This window comes from Cervus elaphus, chromosome 3, assembly GCF_910594005.1.
Source record: "Cervus elaphus chromosome 3, mCerEla1.1, whole genome shotgun sequence".
NCBI classification, from domain to species: Eukaryota; Metazoa; Chordata; class Mammalia; order Artiodactyla; family Cervidae; genus Cervus; species Cervus elaphus.
Window position 1 is genome coordinate 55,638,710 of NC_057817.1, and position 20,958 is coordinate 55,659,667.

Consider the following 20,958-nt stretch of genomic DNA (forward strand, 5'->3'; position numbering starts at 1 on the left):
TTTCTTAATGTCTAAAGACTTTAATTTGCTGAGATTGGCTGGCTCCTATTGGCTTAATTATCTATATTTAGGACTTGTATTGTATTATGTGTTTCAGCACTAGTCTTGCTTTATTATCAAATGGATGGTTTTATGAGTTTAATTTCTCAGTAGATTTTAATAAAATCACTGACACCCCACTAATGAATTAAAGAAGAAGCTTCTTCACTTGAGAGAGAATCCAGTGAATCTAAACTCTAAATCTTTGGACTTTAAACTTTCTTTTATAAGGTAGATGTGGATCTCATATTTTCCTCTCTGGCAATAAAACCCTTTCCTTTTTGCTCAAACTAATCTGTCTTCAGCAGTTAATTCCTGCTTGAGAAGAGCAAATGTAATCATTTATATATATACATACATACATACATACATACATATATATATATATATATATATATATATATATATATATATATATGCTTTTTGTCTGTTTACCTTTAAAGCAAGACAATGGATACTATGACTCTATTAATATTCCCATCAGTTCAAGATTTCAATTTTTTTTACACACACAATTTAATAGTTATTTTATTGATCTTAGCCAGACTAGAGTTTAGGTAAGTCCCTTCTCCTAGAAGTATAATTTCATATTCTTTTGATATGAGATGTCATCCTACAGAAAGTTTATTTTCAATAGAAGTTGAAATGGTGCAACTTGTTTATTGCAACTGGCATTGAAAAGATGGTCTTGGATCTGAGATTAAATAATAACAGTGGTATAAGAAAGTTAATATAAACAGACAATAGACCAGGGTACATTAATTAAGGTATGAAGATTATGACATTAAGGACAAATGCTCTTTTTAAATTCATATTTTATGCTTAGTTTCAACCTTCTTTTACTTCCTTGAAATCAATGAAATTCTTTTGATTAAGTCGGTTAAAGCTTCTTTCACTTGCTTGTTCCTCAGGCTATATATAACCGGGTTTAACATGGGGGCAACTGAAGTAGCGAGCACTAACACACCCTTATTAATTGTCACTTCATCTTTTGCTGAAGGTTTGACATAGATAAAGATACAACTGCCATAGGTGATAGAAACCACAATCATATGAGAAGAACAGGTAGAAAAGGCCTTCATCTTTTGCTGGGCAGAAGGGAACTTTATAATGGTCTTGATGATGTATGTGTATGACAGAACTACACACAGAAATGTTCCAATATCAGTCAGCACAGCAAGGGCAACAACCATCTGTTCTATGAACCATGTGTCTGAACAAGAGATCTTTAGCATAGGAGAAGCATCACAGAGAAAATGGTCAATGACATTATAGTCACAGAATTCCAGATTTAAGCCCAGGCAAAGTGGTGGAAATATGACCAGCCAACCTGCTATCCGACAGCAAATAACAAGTCTTCCACAGATTCTACTGTTCATGATGGTTGCATAATGTAAAGGTTTGCAGATGGCCACATAGCGATCATAGGACATGATGGCCAGGAGAAAAAATTCTGTTACTGCAAAAAGGAAGATAAAAAATAGTTGACTGACACAGGCATTATAGGAAATAGTTTTGTCCCCAGTTGATAAGCTGTATAAGAATCTGGGAATGCAGACTGTTGTGAATAAGGTTTCTAAAAAGGAGAAGTGTTTGAGGAAAAAGTACATGGCAGTTTTAAGGCGAGAGTCTACTAAAGTGAGTATAATGATGGTCAGATTCCCAGTTACACTCAATAAGTAGGAGACAAGCAGAAATATAAAAATCAGAACCTGCATTGGAGGGTCATCTGTCAGTCCCAGGAGTATGAATGTAGGTAATGATGTATTGTTTCTCATTGCTGACTTCTAGTTCTTCTCAAGCTCCTCAGAAAGTCAAGTGACATTGGACGGAGAAAACGTGTATGAAATTAAGAGGCCATGAACATTGGGTAAAAAATAAAATCCAACCAATGCAACAAATATTCATTTTATTCTTTGACTTGACAATGACTGATCATAACTCTGGGATTCTCAGGTCTTTTAATGTGCATTATGTTTATAAGTATCTTCAATATCATGGTTTTCTGAAATAAGTTTGTTCTACTGTTCATATTTTTAGATCTCCTTGCATGCTCTTGAATCTCTATTTTTCAATTCACCGTCTTTGACTGTCTGAAATGCATTTAGCTAATAGAAATAGAAAGGATCATCTATGTGACATGATTTTTTGTTTATTATAATATTATTTTTCTCCTATTAATTCTTTACTACTCCCAAGTTTGAATGAACTCACAAGCTGCTTAAAATTTTGGTTCCTGTTAAATGCAAATAAATGGCTGAGCTTGACGTTTTATACAGAGTCTATATGCCATATGTGCAGTATGAATGTTTGTTGTTACTGCAATGACCAAAGAAGTTATTTCATTTTATACATTTTACTTTTGGTGTCAGAATTGTCATCCAAATAACACTGATACTTTCCCATTTTGCTATTTATCTTAAGTTTCTGTATCAATACACAATTTTCCCTCCATTTTAACTCTGATAGAAACAGTGTTTAAAATTCTGTTCATGTTCCCATAGATTATAAACTAGGAGACACTGGAACATATCCAGGGACATAAAACAAGAATGAGCACTGTCATCTTATTGGTAGTCTCACTGTTGCTAGTGATGAATAGTTAAGTATTGATTTTGTGCTGAAGGCTACTGTTTTGATTAATTTTTACTGTAAGATATTTAAATCCTAAAAAAAAAAAGAAGCAGTGTTTAATGAATACTACATAAACAAGTAGTCATATACATATACAGGCAATAAAAACAAGACTGGGAGCTGACTGTGGCTCAGATCATGAACTCCTTATTGCCAAATTCAGACTTAAATTGAAGAAAGTGGAGAAAACCACTAGACCATTCAGGTATGACCTAAATCAAATCCCTTATGACTACAGTGGAAGTGAGAAGTAGATGCAAGGGACTAGATCTGATAGACAGAGTGTCTGATGAACTATGGATGGAGGTTCATGGTATTGTACAGGAGACAGAAATCAAGACCACCCCCAAGAAAGAAATGCAAAAAAGCAAAATGGCTTTCTGAGGAGGCCTTACAAATAGCTGTGATAAGAAGAGAAGCAAAAGGCATAGGAGAAAAGGAAAGATATAGCCATTTGAATGCAGAGTTCCAAAGAATAGCAAGGAGAGATAAGAAAGGCTTCCTCAGTGATCAGTGTAAAGAAATAGAGGAAAACAGTAGAATGGGAAAGACTAGAGATCTCTTCAAGAAAATTAGAGATACCAAGGGGACATTTCATGCAAAGATAGGCTTAATAAAGGACAGAAATGGTATGGACCTAACAGAAGCAGAAGATATTAAGAAGAGGTGGCAAGAATACACAGAAAAACTGTACAAAAAAGACCTTCACGACCCAGATAATCACGATGGTGTGATCACTCACCTAGAGCAAGACATCCGGGAATGAGTAGTCAAGTGGGCCTTAGGAAGCATCACTATAAACAAAGTTAGTGGAGGTGATGGAATTCCAGTAAAGCTATTTCAGTCCTAAAAGATGATGCTGTGAAAGTGCTGCACTCAATATGCCAGCAAATTTGGAAAACTCAGCAGTGGCCAAAGAAATGGAAAAGGTCCGTTTTCATTCCAATCCCAAAGAAAGGCAATGCCAAAGAATATTCAAACTACTGAACAATTTCACTCACCTCACACCCTAGTAAAGTAATGCTCAAAATTCTCCAAGCCAGGCTTCAGCAATATGTGAACTGTGAACTTCCAGATGTTCAAGCTGGATTTAGAAAAGACAGAGGAACCAGAGATCATATTGCCAACATCTGGATTGTTGAAAAGGCAAGAGAGTTCCAGAAAAACATCTATTTCTGCTTTATTGACTATGCCAAAGCCTTTGACTGTGTGGATCACAATAAACTGGAAAATTCTGAAAGAGATGGGAATACCAGACCACCTGACCTGCCTCTTGAGAAACCTACATGCAGGTCAGGAAGCAACAGTTATAACTGGACATGGAACAACAGACTGCTTCCAAATAGGAAAAGGAGTACATCAAGGCTGTATATTGTCACCCTGCTTATTTAACTTATATTCAGAGTACATCATGAGAAACGCTGGGCTGGAAGAAGCACAAGCTGGAGTCAAGACTGCTGGGAGAAATATCAATAACCTCAGATATGCAGATGACACCACCCTTATGGCAGAAAGTGAAGAAGAACTAAAAAGTCTCTTGATGAAAGTGAAAGTGGAAGATGGCGGAGGAATAGGACGGGGAGACCACTTTCTCCCCTACAAATTCATCAAAAGAACATTTGAACGCTGAGCAAACTTCACAAAACAAATTCTGATTGCTAGCAGAGGACATCAGGTGCCCAGAAAAGCAGCCCAATCTTCAAAAGGAGAGAGAAGAAATCCAGTTCCACGCACCAGAACACTGACGCAAGCTTCCCTAACCAGGAAAACTTGACAAGCCAATTGTCCAACCCCACCCACTGGGAGAAACCTCCACAATAAAAAGGAACCACAGACCACCAGAATACGGAAAGGTAACTCCAGACACAGCAATCTAAACAAGATGAAAAGGCAGAGAAATACCCAGCAGGTAAAGGAACATGAAAAATGCACACCAAGTCAGACAAAAGAGGAGGAGATAGGGAATCTACCTGAAAAGGAATTTAGAATAATGATAATAAAAATGATCCAAAATCTTGAAAACAAAATGGAGTTACAGATAAGTAGCCTGGAGACAAAGATTGAGAAGATGCAAGAAACGTTTAATAAGGACCTAGAAGAAATAAAAAAGAGTCAATTAAAAATGAATAATGCAATAAATGAGATAAAAAACACTCTGGAGGGAACCAAGAGTAGACTAACGGAGGCAGAAGATAGGATAAGTGAGGTAGAAGATAAAATGGTGGAAATAAATGAAGCAGAGAGGAAAAAAGAAAAAAGAATCAAAAGAAATGAGGACAACCTCAAGGACCTCTGGGACAATGTGAAACACCCCAACATTCGAATCATAGGAGTCCCAGAGGAAGAAGACAAAAAGAAAGGCCATGAGAAAATACTCGAGGAGATAATAGCTGAAAACTTCCCTAATTGGGGAAAGAAATAGTCACACAGGTCCACGAAACCCAGAGAGTCCCAAAAAGGATAAACCCAAGGCTAAACACCCCAAGACACATATTAATCAAATTAACAAAGATCAAACACAAAGAACAAATATTAAAAGCAGCAAGGGAAAAACAACAAATAACACACAAAGGGATTCCCATGAGGATAACAGCTGATCTATCAATAGAAACCCTTCAGACCAGAAGGGAATGGCAGGACATACTTAAAGTAATGAAAGAGAATAACCTACAACCTAGATTACTGTACCCAGCAAGGATCTCATTCAGATATGAAGGAGAATTCAAAAGCTTTACAGACAAGCAAAAGCTGAGAGAATTCAGCACCATCAAACCAGCTTTCCAACAAATGCTAAAGGATCTTCTCTAGACAGGAAACATAGAAAGGCTGTATAAACATAAACCCAAAACAACAAAGTAAATGGCAATGGGACCATACCTATCAATAATTACCTTAAATGTAAATGGGTTGAATGCCCCAACCAAAAGACAAAGACTGGCTGAGTGGATACAAAAGCAAGACCCCTATATATGCTGTCTACAAGAGACCCACCTCAAAACAAGGCACACATACAGACTAAAAGTGAAGGGCTGGAAAAAAATATTTCATGCAAATGGAGACCAAAAGAAAGCAGGAGTCGCAATACTCATATCAGATAAAATAGACTTTCAAATAAAGGCTGTGAAAAGAGACAAAGAAGGACACTACATAATGATCAAAGGATCAATCCAAGAAGAAGATATAACAATTATAAATATATATGCACCCAACATAGGAGCACCACAATATGTAAAGCAAATGCTAACAATATGAAAGGGGAAATTAATAGCAACACAATAATAGTGGGAGAGTTTAATACCCCACGGAGAACTATGGATAGATCAACTAAACAGAAAATTAACAAGAAACACAAACTTAAAATGACACAATGGACCAGCTAGACCTAATTGATATCTATAGGACATTTCACCCCAAAACAATCAACTTCACCTTTTTCTCAAGCACACACGGAACCGTCTCCAGAATAGATCACATCCTGGGCCATAAATCTAGCCTTGGTAAATTCAAAAAAATTGAAATCATTCCAGTCATCTTTTCTGACCACAGTGCAGTAAGATTAGATCTCAATTACAGGAAAAAAAATTATTAAAAATTCAAACATGTGGTGGCTAAATAACACACTTCTGAATAACCAACAAATCATAGAAGAAATTAAAAAAGAAATCAAAATATGCATAGAAACAAATGAAAATGAAAACACAACAACCCAAAACCTATGTGACACTGTAAAAGCAGTGCTAAGGGGAAGGTTCATAGCATTACAGACTTACCACAAGAAACAAGAAAAAAGTCAAATAAATAACCTAACTCTACACCTAAAGCAACTAGAGAAGGAAGAAATGAAGAAGCCCAGGGTTAGTAGAAAGAAAGAAATCTTAAAAATTAAGGCAGAAATAAATGCAAAAGAAACTAAAGAGACCATAGCAAAAATCAACAAAGCTAAAAGCTGGTTTTTTGAAAAAATAAACAAAATTGACAAGCCATTAGCAAGACTCATTAAGAAACAAAGGGAGAAGAACCAAATTAACAAAATTAGAAATGAAAATGGAGAGATCACAACAGACAACACTGAAATAGAAAGGATCATAAGAGACTACTACCAGCAGCTCTATGCCAATAAAATGGACAACTTGGATGAAATGGACAAATTCTTAGAAAAGTATAACTTTCCAAAACTGAACCAGGAAGAAATAGAAGATCTTAACAGACCCATCACAAGCAAGGAAATCGAAACTGTAATCAGAAATCTTCCAGCAAACAAAAGCCCAGGACCAGATGGCTTCACAGCTGAATTCTACCAAAAATTTAGAGAAGAGCTAACACCTATCTTACTCAAACTCTTCCAGAAAATTGCAGAAGAAGGTAAACTTCCAAACTCATTCTATGAGGCCACCATCACCCTAATTCCGAAACCAGACAAAGATGCCACAAAAAAAGAAAACTACAGGCCAATCTCACTGATGAACATAGATGCAAAAATCCTTAACAAAATTCTAGCAAACAGAATCCAACAACATATTAAAAAAATCATACACCATGACCAAGTGGGCTTTATCCCAGGAATGCAAGGATTCTTTAATATCCGCAAATCAATCAATGTAATACACCACATTAACAAATTGAAAGATAAAAACCATATGATTATGTCAATAGATTCAGAGAAAGCCTTTGACAAATTTCCACCCCCATTTATGATTAAAACTCTCCAGAAAGCAGGAATAGAAGGAACATACCTCAACATAATAAAAGCTATATATGACAAACCCACAGCAAGCATTACCCTCAATGGTGAACAATTGAAAGCATTTCCCCTGAAATCAGGAACAAGACAAGGGTGCCCACTCTCACCACTACTATTCAACATAGTGTTGGAAGTTTTGTCCACAGCAATCAGAGCAGAAAAAGAAGTAAAAGGAATCCAGATAGGAAAAGAAGAAGTGAAACTCTCACTGTTCGCAGATGACATGATCCTCTACATAGAAAACCCTAAAGACTCTACCAGAAAATTACTAGAGCTAATCAACGGATATAGTAAAGTTGTAGGATATAAAATTAACACACAGAAATCCCTTGCATTCCTATACACTAACAACGAGAAAACAGAAAGAGAAATTAAGGAAACAATACCATTCACCTTTGCAACAAAAAGAATAAAATACTTAGGAGTATATCTACCTAAAGAAACAAAAGACCTATACATAGAAAACTATAAAACACTGATGAAAGAAATCAAGGAGGACACAAGCAGATGGAGAAATATACCGTGTTCATGGATTGGAAGAATCAATATTGTCAAAATGGCTCTACTACCCAAAGCAACCTATAGATTCAATGCAATCCCTATCAAGCTACCAACGGTATTCTTCACAGAACTAGAACAAATAATTTCACAATTTGTATGGAAATACAAAAAACCTCAAATACCAAAGTAATCTTGAGAAAGAAGAATGGAACTGGAGGAATCAATCTGCCTGACTTCAGGCTCTACTACAAAGCCACAGTCATCAAGACAGTATGGTATTGGCACAAAGACAGAAATATAGATCAGTGGAACAAAATAGAAAGCCCAGAGATAAATCCACGTACCTATGGACACCTTATCTTCAACAAAGGAGGCAAGGATATACAATGGAAAAAAGACAATCTCTTTACAAGTGGTGCTGGGAAAACTGGTCAACTACCTGTAAAAGAATGAAACTAGAACACTTTCTAACACCATACACAAAAATAAAGTCAAAATGGATTAAAGATCTAAATGTAAGACCAGAAACTATAAAACTCCTAGAGGAGAACATAGGCAAAACACTCTCCGACATAAATCACAGCAGGATCCTCTATGACCCACCTCCCAGAATATTGGCAATAAAAGCAAAAATACACAAATGGGACCTAATTAAACTTAATAGCTTTTGCACAACAAAGGAAACTGCAAGGTGAAAAGACAGCCCTCAGATTGGGAGAAAATAATAGCAAATGAAGCTACAGACAAAGGATTAATCTCAAAAATATACAAGCAACTCCTGAAGCTCAATTCCAGAAAAATAAATGACCCAATCAAAAAATGGGCCAAAGAACTAAACAGACATTTCTCCAAAGAAGACATACAGATGGCTAACAAACACATGAAAAGATGCTAAACACCACTCATTATCAGAGAAATGCAAATCAAATCCTCAATGAGATACCATTACACACCAGTCAGGATGGCTGCTATCCAAAAGTCTACAAGCAATAAATGCTGGAGAGGGTGTGGAGAAAAGGGAACCCTCTTACACTGTTGGTGGGAATGCAAACTAGTACAGCTGCTATGGAGAACAGTGTGGAGATTTCTTAAAAAACTGGAAATAGAACTGCCATATGACCCAGCAATCTCACTTCTGGGCATACACACCGAGGAAACCAGATTTGAAAGAGACATGTGCACCCCAATGTTCATCACAGCACTGTTTATAATAGCCAGGACATGGAAGCCACCTAGATGCCCAACAGCAGACGAATGGATAAGGAAGCTGTGGTATATATACACCATGGAATATTACTCAGCCGTTAAAAAGAATTCATTTGAATCAGTTCTAATGAGATGGATGAAACTGGAGCCCATTATACAGAGTGAAGTAAGCCAGAAAGATAAAGATCATTAGAGCATACTAATACATATATATATGGAATTTAGAAAGACGGTAACAATAACCCTATATGCAGTACAGAAGAAGAGACACAGATGTACAGAACAGACTTTTGGACTCTGTGGGAGAAGACGAGGGTGGGATGTTTTGAGAGAACAGCATCGAAACATGCATATTATCAAGGGTGAAACAAATCACCAGCCCAGGTTGGATGCATGAGACAAGTGCTAGGGGCTGTTGCATTGGGAACACCCAGAGGGATGGATGGGGAGGGAGGTGGGAGGGGGGATCGGGATGGGGAATACATGTAAATCCATGGCTGATTCATGTCAATGTACGGCAAAAACCACTACAATATTGTAAAGTAATTAGCCTCCAACTAATAAAAAAATATATTAAAGAAAAAAAAAAGATAGTTAAAGAGGATAGTGAAAAAGTTGGCTTAAAGCTCAACATTCAGAAAACTAAGATCATGGCATCCAGTCCCATCACTTCATGGCAAATAGATGGGGAAACAGTGGAAACAGTGGCTCACTTTATTTTTGGGGGCTCCAAAATCACTGTGGATGGTGATTGCAGCCATGAAATTAAAAGACGTTTGCTCCTTGGAAGGAAAGTTATGACCAACCTAGAGAGCATATTAAAAAGCAGAGACATTACTTTGCCAACAAGGGTTCATCTAGTCAAGGCTATGGTTTTTCCAGTAGTCATGTGTGGATGTGAGAGTTGGAGTATAAAGAAAGCTGAGTGTCGAAGAATTGATGCTTTTGAACTGTGGTGTTGGAGAAGACTCTTGAGAGTCCCTTGGACTGCAAAGGGATCCAACCAGTCCATCCTAAAGGAGATCAGTCCTGGGTGTTCATTGGAAGGACTGATGTTGAAGCTGAAATTCCAATACTTGGCAACCTGATGCAAAGAGCTGACTCATTTGAAAGGACCCTGATGCTGCGAAAGATTGAGGGCAAGAGGAGAAGGGGATGACAGAAGATGAGATGGTTAGATGGCATCACCAACTCAATGGACATGGGTTTGGGTAGACTCCAGGAGTTGGTGATGGACAGGGAGACCTGGTGTGGTGCGGTTCATGGGTTCACAAAGAGTCAGACACGACTGAGCAACTGAACTGAACTGAACTGAACATAAACAAGTTACCTGCTTATGTATGGGGTAAAGAAATTATTACAAGCAACCGAACAAACCAATCCTGAGGAATTTAACCTCAATTGTTTGTACTTCCATGGTCACGAAGGACAAGGGGAGACAGGACAAGACACGAGTTGGAGACCAAAGACACGTGACTATTGCTTTTCAATTATTTAACTTGAATTGGATCCTGCAACAGAGAAATGACATTAGAGGAAAAGCTGGGAAAATCCGAATAAAATCTGTATTTAATTTAGTCAATTTATTTTAATTTTACTAATTATCTTTTCCAGTGAATCTTTACCTTCTGAGACCCTCTCCTCTGTGTGCCTCTGTGGACTCACCTACCACAGCGGGGTCACCTGGTTCTCCATGCAGGCTGAGTCCATGGGCGCTGGGAACTCTTGGCGGGAGGCAGTGTGCTGCTCTGCCGCTGACTCGCAGACAGGGGACGCAGAGAGTGCAGGGGGACTCAAGACAGCGATGGAGGAGGCACCCTCGCTTCCTGCCTGGCCTGGTCATGACTGAGACCCATCCTTAAATCTGCATTTTAGTTATTAGTCTTTGCATACAGTATAAATTTTTTAGTGGTAATAATTAGACTGTGATTATGCAGGATGCTTCCAATAGGGAGAGCTGGGTGAAGGATATCTGGGAACTGGCTCCACTGTTTTGTCAACACTTCTGTAAGTACAAAAGTTTTTCATAATTAAAAAATTTACTGAATAGAAATAAAAAATAAAGAAAACTGAAAAAGCGAACAGCAGTTACAGAACACTTTTTATCTTTCTGGCAGTATGTTGGGGGCAGTTCTTCACATGCATCATTTATCTGGAACAATATCTACCAATCCTTTGTGCTTCTTCAGCAATAATTTTGTGGTGATGTTCATTTCATGCCATCTATGAATATATAAGATGGCCATTGAAATTAATGTTGACAGTTAAATTATGGCTTAATGTTAATCAGAAATGTGTGGATTGCATGGATTTTGTCTATACCTTATAAGGCAAAATTATAATATCAACTAATAGGACCTGAAGTGCTTGCAGTTTTTGACCCACTGATAACACACTCCTGTGATGAGGACGTTCGTGTTTAGAAAGGAATGTTACCTATGAAGCAACTCTTTAGAGTGCTTCCACCAAAGGAGGACATTCACTTTCCACAAAACAAAATGACATCTCTCTACAAGTTTAAGTGAAGTCTGTTTCCTGATACAGCTCTGTTCATTACCAGCTTCCCACCCCAGCTTTTCCCTTCATTAAACTGATACTGATACATGCAAGTTTAACATGTTTTGGCTTAGTGTACTTCCCACAAAAACATTTCTTGAAACTTCATTGTGTAAGTTCTCAGCTTCTCTTTCTCCCCTCTAGCCCAGTATTCTTCTCTGTTGCAACTAAATATGTGAATGTAATTTTATTGAGACTGGGTTATGTCTTGTTCATCAAGATTTCACAGCAGTTAGCCCCATTCAACATTTATCAAGAGCTCAATACATACGTTATTGTAAAATTCATAAATTTTTATGTACTCTTCTAACTCAGACCAAGGAGTCTGTTTTTTCATATAGTGAAATTTCCATTCTCTTTTATGATACATTCTCTAATTATGTAATTCCACGTGAGGTTCCCCAATTTTTTTCTAACAAAGGGTCAATTAGATTCTTTTCTATTTTCGCTTGAGTTGTGAATGACCTAAAAATGCACATACTTAATACATAACATATATAATCTCAGTTGTCCATTCTCTTTCATTTTAAAAACAAGGTTGTTAAAATATAAAAATCATTCTTTGCTACTTGTCAGCATAATAAAACACTTTCTGTCATATTTAGTACTGGACTAAAAGAAAAGTTATTGAGAAATTTTTGCTTTGACCAGCAAGTACTATATATTTGGCTTTCTCTCTGATAACTTACATAGCAGCTAAGTCAAATATTTCCTATCCTTCAGTCATTGTCAGGATACTTTGTCACCTTGCTATGTTGCAGAATCAAAAGACATTTGCCTTAGAAGCTTCAGTTAAATGGTTACTTGGAGTTTCACCTGGTTGTTTTAGAAAGTTCTTTTCTAATCACTAAGAAAGTTGGATATCAGCTCCCACTTGGTGCCTAGTCCCACAGTTAAGCCTAAACTAGGTTTCCATTACAGGACGTACTGGGCATGTTTTGCCTAAAAGTTAACCTCCTCGCCTCAACACCAGGTTAAGGGTCATAAAGGGGCCACCAGAGCTTTTCTGGTGGTGGGACAGGAATGAACTGTCTCTGCAGCCCAGGTAACCCCCTCAGTCCTGTCAGCACAACTCCAGGTTATCTGACTCCCTACCAACTACCACAGTCAGCCTGTGTGTACTGAGGACAGAGACTAATCTTTTCTTCCAAAAATGCCACTATTTTCTTCTGCTACTCATAGTCAGCCTTTTAAACAACACTCTCATGAAATTAATTGATGCTAATATTGGTACAGATATTAAAAAACTGGGTTTCCATTAATATGTCTAAGACTATTAGAGAATTTGGTCAGCAACTGATGAAACATAAGCAAATAAATCACTCAGTGGGAATACAATTCACATAATTTATATACAGTTTTTGTTTAAAGTGAGAGTGAGTGTCCTTCTAAAATTCCCCTGCCTTTAGATGAAATTCATCATATTGATACATGAAAACAGCTAATCAATGACTCTCCTATAATTACTACTCATATTGAGAAGCCACATTTCATAAGGGGTGGTTGAAACCGTTCATAAAATATTAAAATGACAAATCATATCAGTTATTTTTGTAGAAATACTTTCCTCAGAGGAAACTATTGTTCTAGTGTTCAGAAAAGGGAAAGAAAATGATTAAAAAAATACTTCTCTGATAGTCGTAACCTCAGATGTTCATTGAATCCGAAAGTTGCAAAGGGTGAAAAAAGTCATCCAGGAAGATCTTATGGTGGTGAGGGAGATGGGAAGAGATGTGGGTGGTCTCTGATCATTCTTAGGAGCACAGACTCCTATTCACAGAGGGCTCTGAAGTTGGAGAGTTTTCACTAAGTCATCCTCCATCCACACAAGATGATTTTCTCAACAGAAAACCTACCTCCCAATGAGCCCTGGAAATCTACTCTGGAACTGCAAAGCTAACAGTAGTTTAAATGGCTAGGTAGGGATCTCCCTCTGTTGTTGGGAAAGTTGATATTCGTTATTTCTGGCAGAGGACATGTTTCTAAACTGACAGAATTTACCTTAAAAATAATTGACCTAATTTTAATTAAGTGAAACAAAGAAACATATCCTCGTGGTCCTGGTCCTATCTTAAACATTACTAATGAATCTCTTGTGTAATAGGTTTTGGGGACTGAGTGGGGAGCACAGACCTGGGGAAAATGTCCTCAGAGAGGTACCTGTAAATAACATTGCATTGGAGGAGTCCAGGTATGCAATGGTTAGTATCAGATTACAAGACAAAAGGCAGCCTTCTGTTATTTTATTTCAATATTATGCTAGGAATTTATAAGATGATAAAGACAATTTTTTCAATTTGTTAATCCTGTAAAAATGTGATTGATGGTTAGCGTCAGTATAATTAGAGAACAGCAACCTGCTCCACTTTCTTACCTGGAAAATTCTGTGGACAGAGGAGCCTGGCGGGCTACAGTCCCTGGGGTCACTAAGAGTCAGACATGACTGAGTGACTAACACTTTCACTTTCAAGTATTCAGGTAATAATTGAGAAAAAAATCTTTTATCAAAAGAAAAGGAAATGTGATAACTTATTGTTGATAGTTTTAAAATTACTTCCCAGATCTTTATAATTCTTTTGTTTTTACATTTCATGGGATTGTATGCGAGACAGCAAAAGAGACACAGATGTATAGAACAGTCTTTTGGACTCTGTGGGAGAGGGCGAGGGTGGGATGATTTGGGAGAATGGCATTGAAACACGTATATTATCATATGTGAAACGAATCACCAGTCCAGGTTCGATGCATGATACACGGTGCTCGGGGGTGGTGTGCTGAGATGACCCTGAGGGATGGGGTGGGGAGGGAGGTGGGAGGGGGTTTCAGGGTGGGGAACAACTGTACACCTGTGGTGGATACATGTCAATGTATGGCAAAACCAATACAATATTGTAAAGTAAAAAAAAAAAAAAAAAGAAGATAACAGATTGGAAAAAAAATAAATTGAAGTAGAGTTGATTTACAATATTGTGTTAATTTCTGCCCTACAGCAATTCAGTTTTACATACACATACATTCTTTTTATATTTTCTATTACAGTTTATCACAGGAGATTGAATATATTTCCTGCACTATACTGTAGGGCCTTGTTGTTTATCCATTGTACATATACTAGTTTCCATCTGCAAACCTCACATTCCCACTCCATCTGTCCTCCACTATACCATCTTTTGGCAGCCCTAGTCTGTTCTCCATCCCTGTGAGCCTGTTTCTGGTTTTGTAGATAAGTTCATTTGTGACATAGTTTAGGTTTCACATATAAGTAGCATCAAATGGTATTTGTCTTTTTCTGAGTTACTTCACTTAGTATATTAATTTCTAGTTGTATCCATGTTGCTGAAAATGGCATTATGTCATTCTTTTTATGACTGAGTAATATTTCATTGTATATATGTACCACATCTTCTTTATCCATTCATTTTTGATGGACATTTATGTTGCTTATCGTGGTCCATTGTATTTCTTTACTTATTTATGGCATTGTTCTAGCTCATTAAAATTTTCAATACATATTTTTGCATATGTTTACATATATTTTATATTTATTCATGTTCATATATCTTATATTTAGTTTGCTTTATAAGCACATTTAATAATGCTTTCTCTATGATTTGATTCTAATATATCTATGTGTTATTTTCTTCAAATATCACTTTTATGGGTTTATTGAACTTCTTAATATATAAATTTACTTTGTCCCCAATATTTGGAACTACTCACTCCAGTATTCTGGCCTAGATAATTCCATGGGTCCATCTTAATTATCAACATACAGAGATTTCTAATATATTTAATGACTAAATTTATATAATTTTAATCTCTCTTTAATAATTAGTACCACTTAATAATTAGTAAGTTTAGAAACATTTCTATTCCTTCTATTTATGATAAAAATTATTGCTTTAAAGTTTCTATATAAATATTTTTGCACATATAACTGCTTATATACATGAAATTCTTAGTTTTAGGTAGAAACATTTTTACAATTTATGGCTTTTTTTTTTTGTTCTTTTTTTAAAAAATTTTTATTTATTTATTTATTTATTTTTGGTCATACATTGATATGAATCAGCCATAGATTTACACGTATTCCCCAGCCTGATCCCCCCTCCCACCTCCCTCTCCACCCGATTCCTCTGGGTCTTCCCAGTGCACCAGGCCCGAGCACTTGTCTCATGCATCCCACCTGGGCTGGTGATCTGTTTCACCATAAATAGTATACATGCTGTTCTTTTGAAATATCCCACCCTCACCTTCTCCCACAGAGTTCAAAAGTCTGTTCTATATTTCTGTGTCTCTTTTTCCATTTTGCATATAGGGTTATCGTTACCATCTTTCTAAATTCCATATATATGTGTTAGTATGCTGTAATGTTCTTTATCTTTCTGGCTTACTTCACTCTGTATAATGGGCTCCAGTTTCATCCATCTCATTAGGACTGATTCAAATGAATTCTTCAATTTATGGCTTTGATATATATTTTTTACCAGATGTATTAAAAATATTTGTAGTCTCAATGTGGGAAAATAAATCATTAGAATGAATGTGATTTGGTGGATAACCTTCATAGATTATTTTAGAAAAAAACTCAGCAGTTTTCTTTGTACCAGAAAGAATTTTTTCAACTACAGAAAAATAGATGATCAGTAGACAGTTCAGTTCACAATTTTGTTTTCCTTAGTCTAAGGGTACATCTGTAGAGGGCCCTGGGAAGAATTTCCTCCAAACACAATTATAGGAATCAGAAAATGAGAAATGAAAAACCAACTCCACTGCAGCAGCGACAACCCTCTCCGCTACTGAGAGGGTGAGAGAGACTTTAAGAAAAAGTCTAAGGGTGTGCACTTAGACACAATTCCAAATAAACTGGTCCAAACCTCATTGAATTCTCTTTCCTCTTTGTACACTATAACGCTATCACTTTTTTTTTTTTTTTTTTTACAATTTCTAAAACACACTTGTTAATTTATTCTGTCAAAACTTATTGAGAACTTATTCTATATTCTGTACCCTATGCCTCTTCAGGTAATGGTGACTTTGTCCAAAAATGAAAGGCAACTTTTATGTGAATGCAGGGCAGACCACAACTTGTGATAACTCAGCCAAATAGCACTTGAGAGACACTGTCCAACTTCAGGGACCATGTCTTATATTTATGGCACATGAAAGAATTTAGCCAAATGACGGGCATTTCATACAGGTGGCCTTACCTAGAATTCAGTAGCCATAGGGTGAACACTCCTGTGGCTTGAGTATGAATTACACATAGAGACATTTGGGAGCTGCAAATAAGTCTTATTATTTTTTTTTCCAGGGAAGATTGGGATGAGATTCAAGATTTATGGAATTTTTGTGCTGGCAAAATTTTCTATTAAATGGCAAAACAATTGAGTTTCCCATTTGTTATAAAACACTGAAGTGGTTCTAACTTTAGTTGTTAGTGTGAACTCTGGGCTTCCCTGGTAGCTAAGACAGTAAAGAATCCACTTGCAATGCAGGAGATCTGAGTTCAGTCTCAAGATCCTGTGGAGAAGGGAATGGCTGCCCATTCCAGTACTCTTGCGTGGAGAATCCCAGGACAGAGGAGCCTGGCAGGGTCACATGAAAGGCAGACGTGACTGAGCAACTAAGCATGCATACTTAGGAGCTCCAGGTAGACAAAATAGACAGGCTTTCCCAAAATCTCGTCTTTTCAAAGTCTATTTTGAAGTGAATTCACTGGCAAAAGGGAAGATATAGGGGGATGGACTAATTGGATTCTTTTAGCTGGTCAAGTTTAAGAGTTACTCCTGGAAGACATCTGGGAAGATGAAGAAAATAACAGCTGCTGGGAAAACTGCCTCTCATTATTTCTTCCCAAATAATACAAAACGGCAAAGTGAATTCTACACAAACATTTTCTGCAAAAGGTCAGATGGTAAAAGTTTTCACCTTTTTGGGCCCTGAAGGTGTCTGTTAAATACTCAGCCCTGCTATTAAAAGGAGCCATAGGTATTATGCAAATAGTGAGAACACACAATCTTTTTTTAATAAGAACCAGTGTGGATAGATTCTACTCTCAGGACTTAAGTTTCTGTCTCTTCCTCCAGAATGTGGGCCTTACTCCTAAGTAGCTTTCCCAGTGTTCAGCTAGAATCCTGTCATTGAGGAGACATTTATTCACAAGGGCTGTTTACTTTGGCTGGGCCAAAACTCCAAGCCCAATGACTGCTTGGCCTCTACTATCTCTGTTGAATGCTCAGCATCATCACTGGTGAACATGGACTACACTTTCCCTACATGTATTTAGTCAGTCGCTCGGCCAAGGACTCAAGGGGAACTCTTGTCCAGATTCCAGTTCAAAGCAGCCCTGACTGGAGGCTACTAACCACTTCAACTGACTGATCTTTGCCAACTAAACTCAGAGAGACAGTCATGTTGAGCTTAGTCTCTATCTCATAGTGTGGACTGAACTAGTGCTAACTGTGGATTCCATTTACATAATTTCCTTTTTCTAGAGGGAAATTCGAGCTGCTTGTCAAAAATTTTCTCATATACTTGATTCAGTTTCATGATTATTTAAGAAAGAAAATATGGTTTCAAACTCCTTTTCTGACAGAGATGGAAGCAAAAGTACTAATTTTTGTTTTATTATTTTTGTTTTTATGTGTGCATGTGTGTCTGAGTACTAGTGAGAGGGTAACAGGCGGGAAGGCCAGGGTCTCCAAACGGAGGAAATAGGCTGCAAGTGCCAGACGTTTTTATCTCTCTTAAGTGGCAGGAGGAAACAAACTAGAGATATATTTTTTTCCTTCTCTATACAAATTTAAAAGGAGGTTTCTCTTAAAATGTTCTGTTGCCATGACACCTGGTTTCACCTGAAGCTAACTGTTCTCAAACCTTGAGTTAACCAATACATTTTTCTTATGGAAATGTTTGTCTTAAGCTATGTTAATGTGCTATGCATTTACCCCAGACTCTGTAAGTTCCCCCAAATGGCTCAGAAACTACTTGACAGACCAGTATGTTATACTCAGATATTGTTCCCCTAATCTATGTAAACGAAACTATTTGTTTGGTAATCCGCCCTTCTGCGAGATTCAAGTCAATCATTTTATGGCCTGGGATGAATTATCTGGTGCCAAGATTACCACAAAATGCAATTTATGGATGAGGGGCCTGGTGCCATTCTGAGTTTTAAGACATTCCTTTCTTTTCATTAACAGACTGCCTGTGACTATGTAACACCCAGCTGAAAACTAGCAGGGGGGTACTCTTTTGCCCCCTTCTGATGCCTATGTCAGAAGCTTTCTCTATCTCCTTTATACTTTAATAAAACTTTATTACACTAAATCTCTGAGCGATCCAGCCTCGTCTCTGGCCCCGGATTGAATCCGTCTCCTCCGAAGGCCAAGAATCCCGGCGTCTTATCATTCAGCAACAACCTTTCACTAACATGCTGTTGTTATACAGGTGTGGTCTAAAATTTTCATCTGTTTCTTGAAGTAAACTCTCTTGTATCTTTTGTGGATCATTTTTGTTTTCAGATGCTAGATATTTATTTTCATGTTTGGCTTACAATATGATTCAGTTGACAAGCCTATTCTGAGTTCTTTTATTTTAATGTTTTTCTTGTTAATACTTTAAACGAAGATGAACTATTTATTCCTATATGTCACATGTTTCTTTCAGTATATTTATTGAGTGTGAGTGTGAAAATTGCTCAGTTGTGTCTGACTCTTGTGATTCTATGGACGGTAGCCCAACAGGTTCCTCTGTTCATGGAATGTTACAGGCAAGAATACTGGAGTGGGTTGCCATTTCCTTCTTCAGAGTATATTTATGATACATATGCAAATTAAAGGAGTCCAGCAAAACTATTGTTCTGAAATTTTCCCAAGAATCATAGATACTATATTTAACATGGTATATAATTCTTTTTTGAATAATATTAGAAAAACTTAGTGAGAGATGAAGTTTATTGTTTCTGAGAAAGAAATTCTTCATGTTCTTTTAATGACTTAAATCATTTTGGTTGAGATTAAAGAGAGAGATAAATGATTTGTTCTAAGTAGCTTCACAATTAGGATTTCCAGAGAAAAATGTTTAAGCAAGCAATACATTATTTTTATCCAATGGTTTAAATCCAGTATTCTCTTAATTGTGTAAGAAAAATGCAGTTTTTTTGATTATGTCACTGACAGCTTGTTTCACCTGCTTGTTCCTCAAAGTATAAATAAAAGGGTTCAACAGTGGGGCAACAGATGTAGTGAGCACAGACACCCCTTTGTTAATGTCCACTTCTTCTTTGGCTGAAGACTTGATGTAGATAAAAATACAGCTGCCATAGGTCATCGAAACAACAATCATGTGAGAAGAACAAGTGGAAAAGGCTTTTCTTCTCTGTGATGCAGAGGGAAATCTTAGAATTGTCCTGATGATATACACGTAAGAAAGAACAACCCCTACCAATGTAAAGATGACTGTCACCACTGCACAGATTATAACCACCTGTTCAATGAACCATGTATCTGAGCATGAGATCTTCAAAACAGGAGCTGCATCACAGCTAAAATGATCAATGGCATTGGAGTCACAGAATTCTAGCTGGAGGCCCATACTGACTGGTGTGATGACGATCATTAACCCAGAGATCCAGCAGCAGAGCACAAGGATGGTGCAGACTCTACCATTCATGATGGTCATGTAATGAAGGGGTTTAGAGATGGCCACGTACCGGTCATAGGACATGGCTCCCAGGAGAAAAAACTCTGTGGCTCCAAAAAGTCCAGTGAAAAATATTTGACCAGCACAGGCGTTATAAGTAATGGTATTGTCCCCACTTGATATGCTATACAGGAATCTGGGAATACAGACCGTTGTGAATGAGATTTCTAAGAAGGAGAAGTTTCTAAGAAAAAAATACATGGGTGTTTTAAGATGAGAATCCAGGAGTGTTAGAATGATAATAGTCAGATTTCCAGTAATGCTCAGCACATAACTAAGAAACAAGAAGACAAAAATCAGAACTTGCAGCTGTGGGTCCTCTGTAAGTCCCAACAAGATGAATGTTGTTATGACTGTGTGATTTCTCATTACCACCTTTGATGTTTTAGGTAATCTACATGTAAAAAGTCAAACAGAGGGTATCCAAATAGATAAAAGAAAATAATTTAAAAAATCAATGGAATGGAAAACAGAAACAAGAGACAAGATGAATATAATGAAAAGCTGATTCTTGGAGAGGATTAATAATATTGATAAAACTGTCACTGAGACTGATCTTGAAAGAAAAAAAAGAT

The 20,958-nt window shown here is 37.0% G+C and overlaps 2 protein-coding genes across 2 annotated transcripts; both read right to left on the bottom strand.

Moving 5' to 3' along the window:
- Positions 1-878: 878 nt before the first annotated feature.
- Positions 879-1,817, bottom strand: LOC122678348 (olfactory receptor 6C2-like). Its single transcript, XM_043879012.1, has one exon. The coding sequence runs from the start codon at positions 1,815-1,817 to the stop codon at positions 879-881; it is 939 nt and encodes a 312-aa protein (XP_043734947.1).
- A 17,996-nt stretch (positions 1,818-19,813) lies between these two features.
- On the bottom strand, positions 19,814-20,755 carry LOC122678356 (olfactory receptor 6C2-like). The gene has a single exon (XM_043879024.1). It carries the CDS (start codon positions 20,750-20,752, stop codon positions 19,814-19,816), a length of 939 nt encoding a protein of 312 aa, XP_043734959.1. The 5' UTR covers positions 20,753-20,755.
- Between the last annotated feature and the right edge of the window lie 203 nt (positions 20,756-20,958).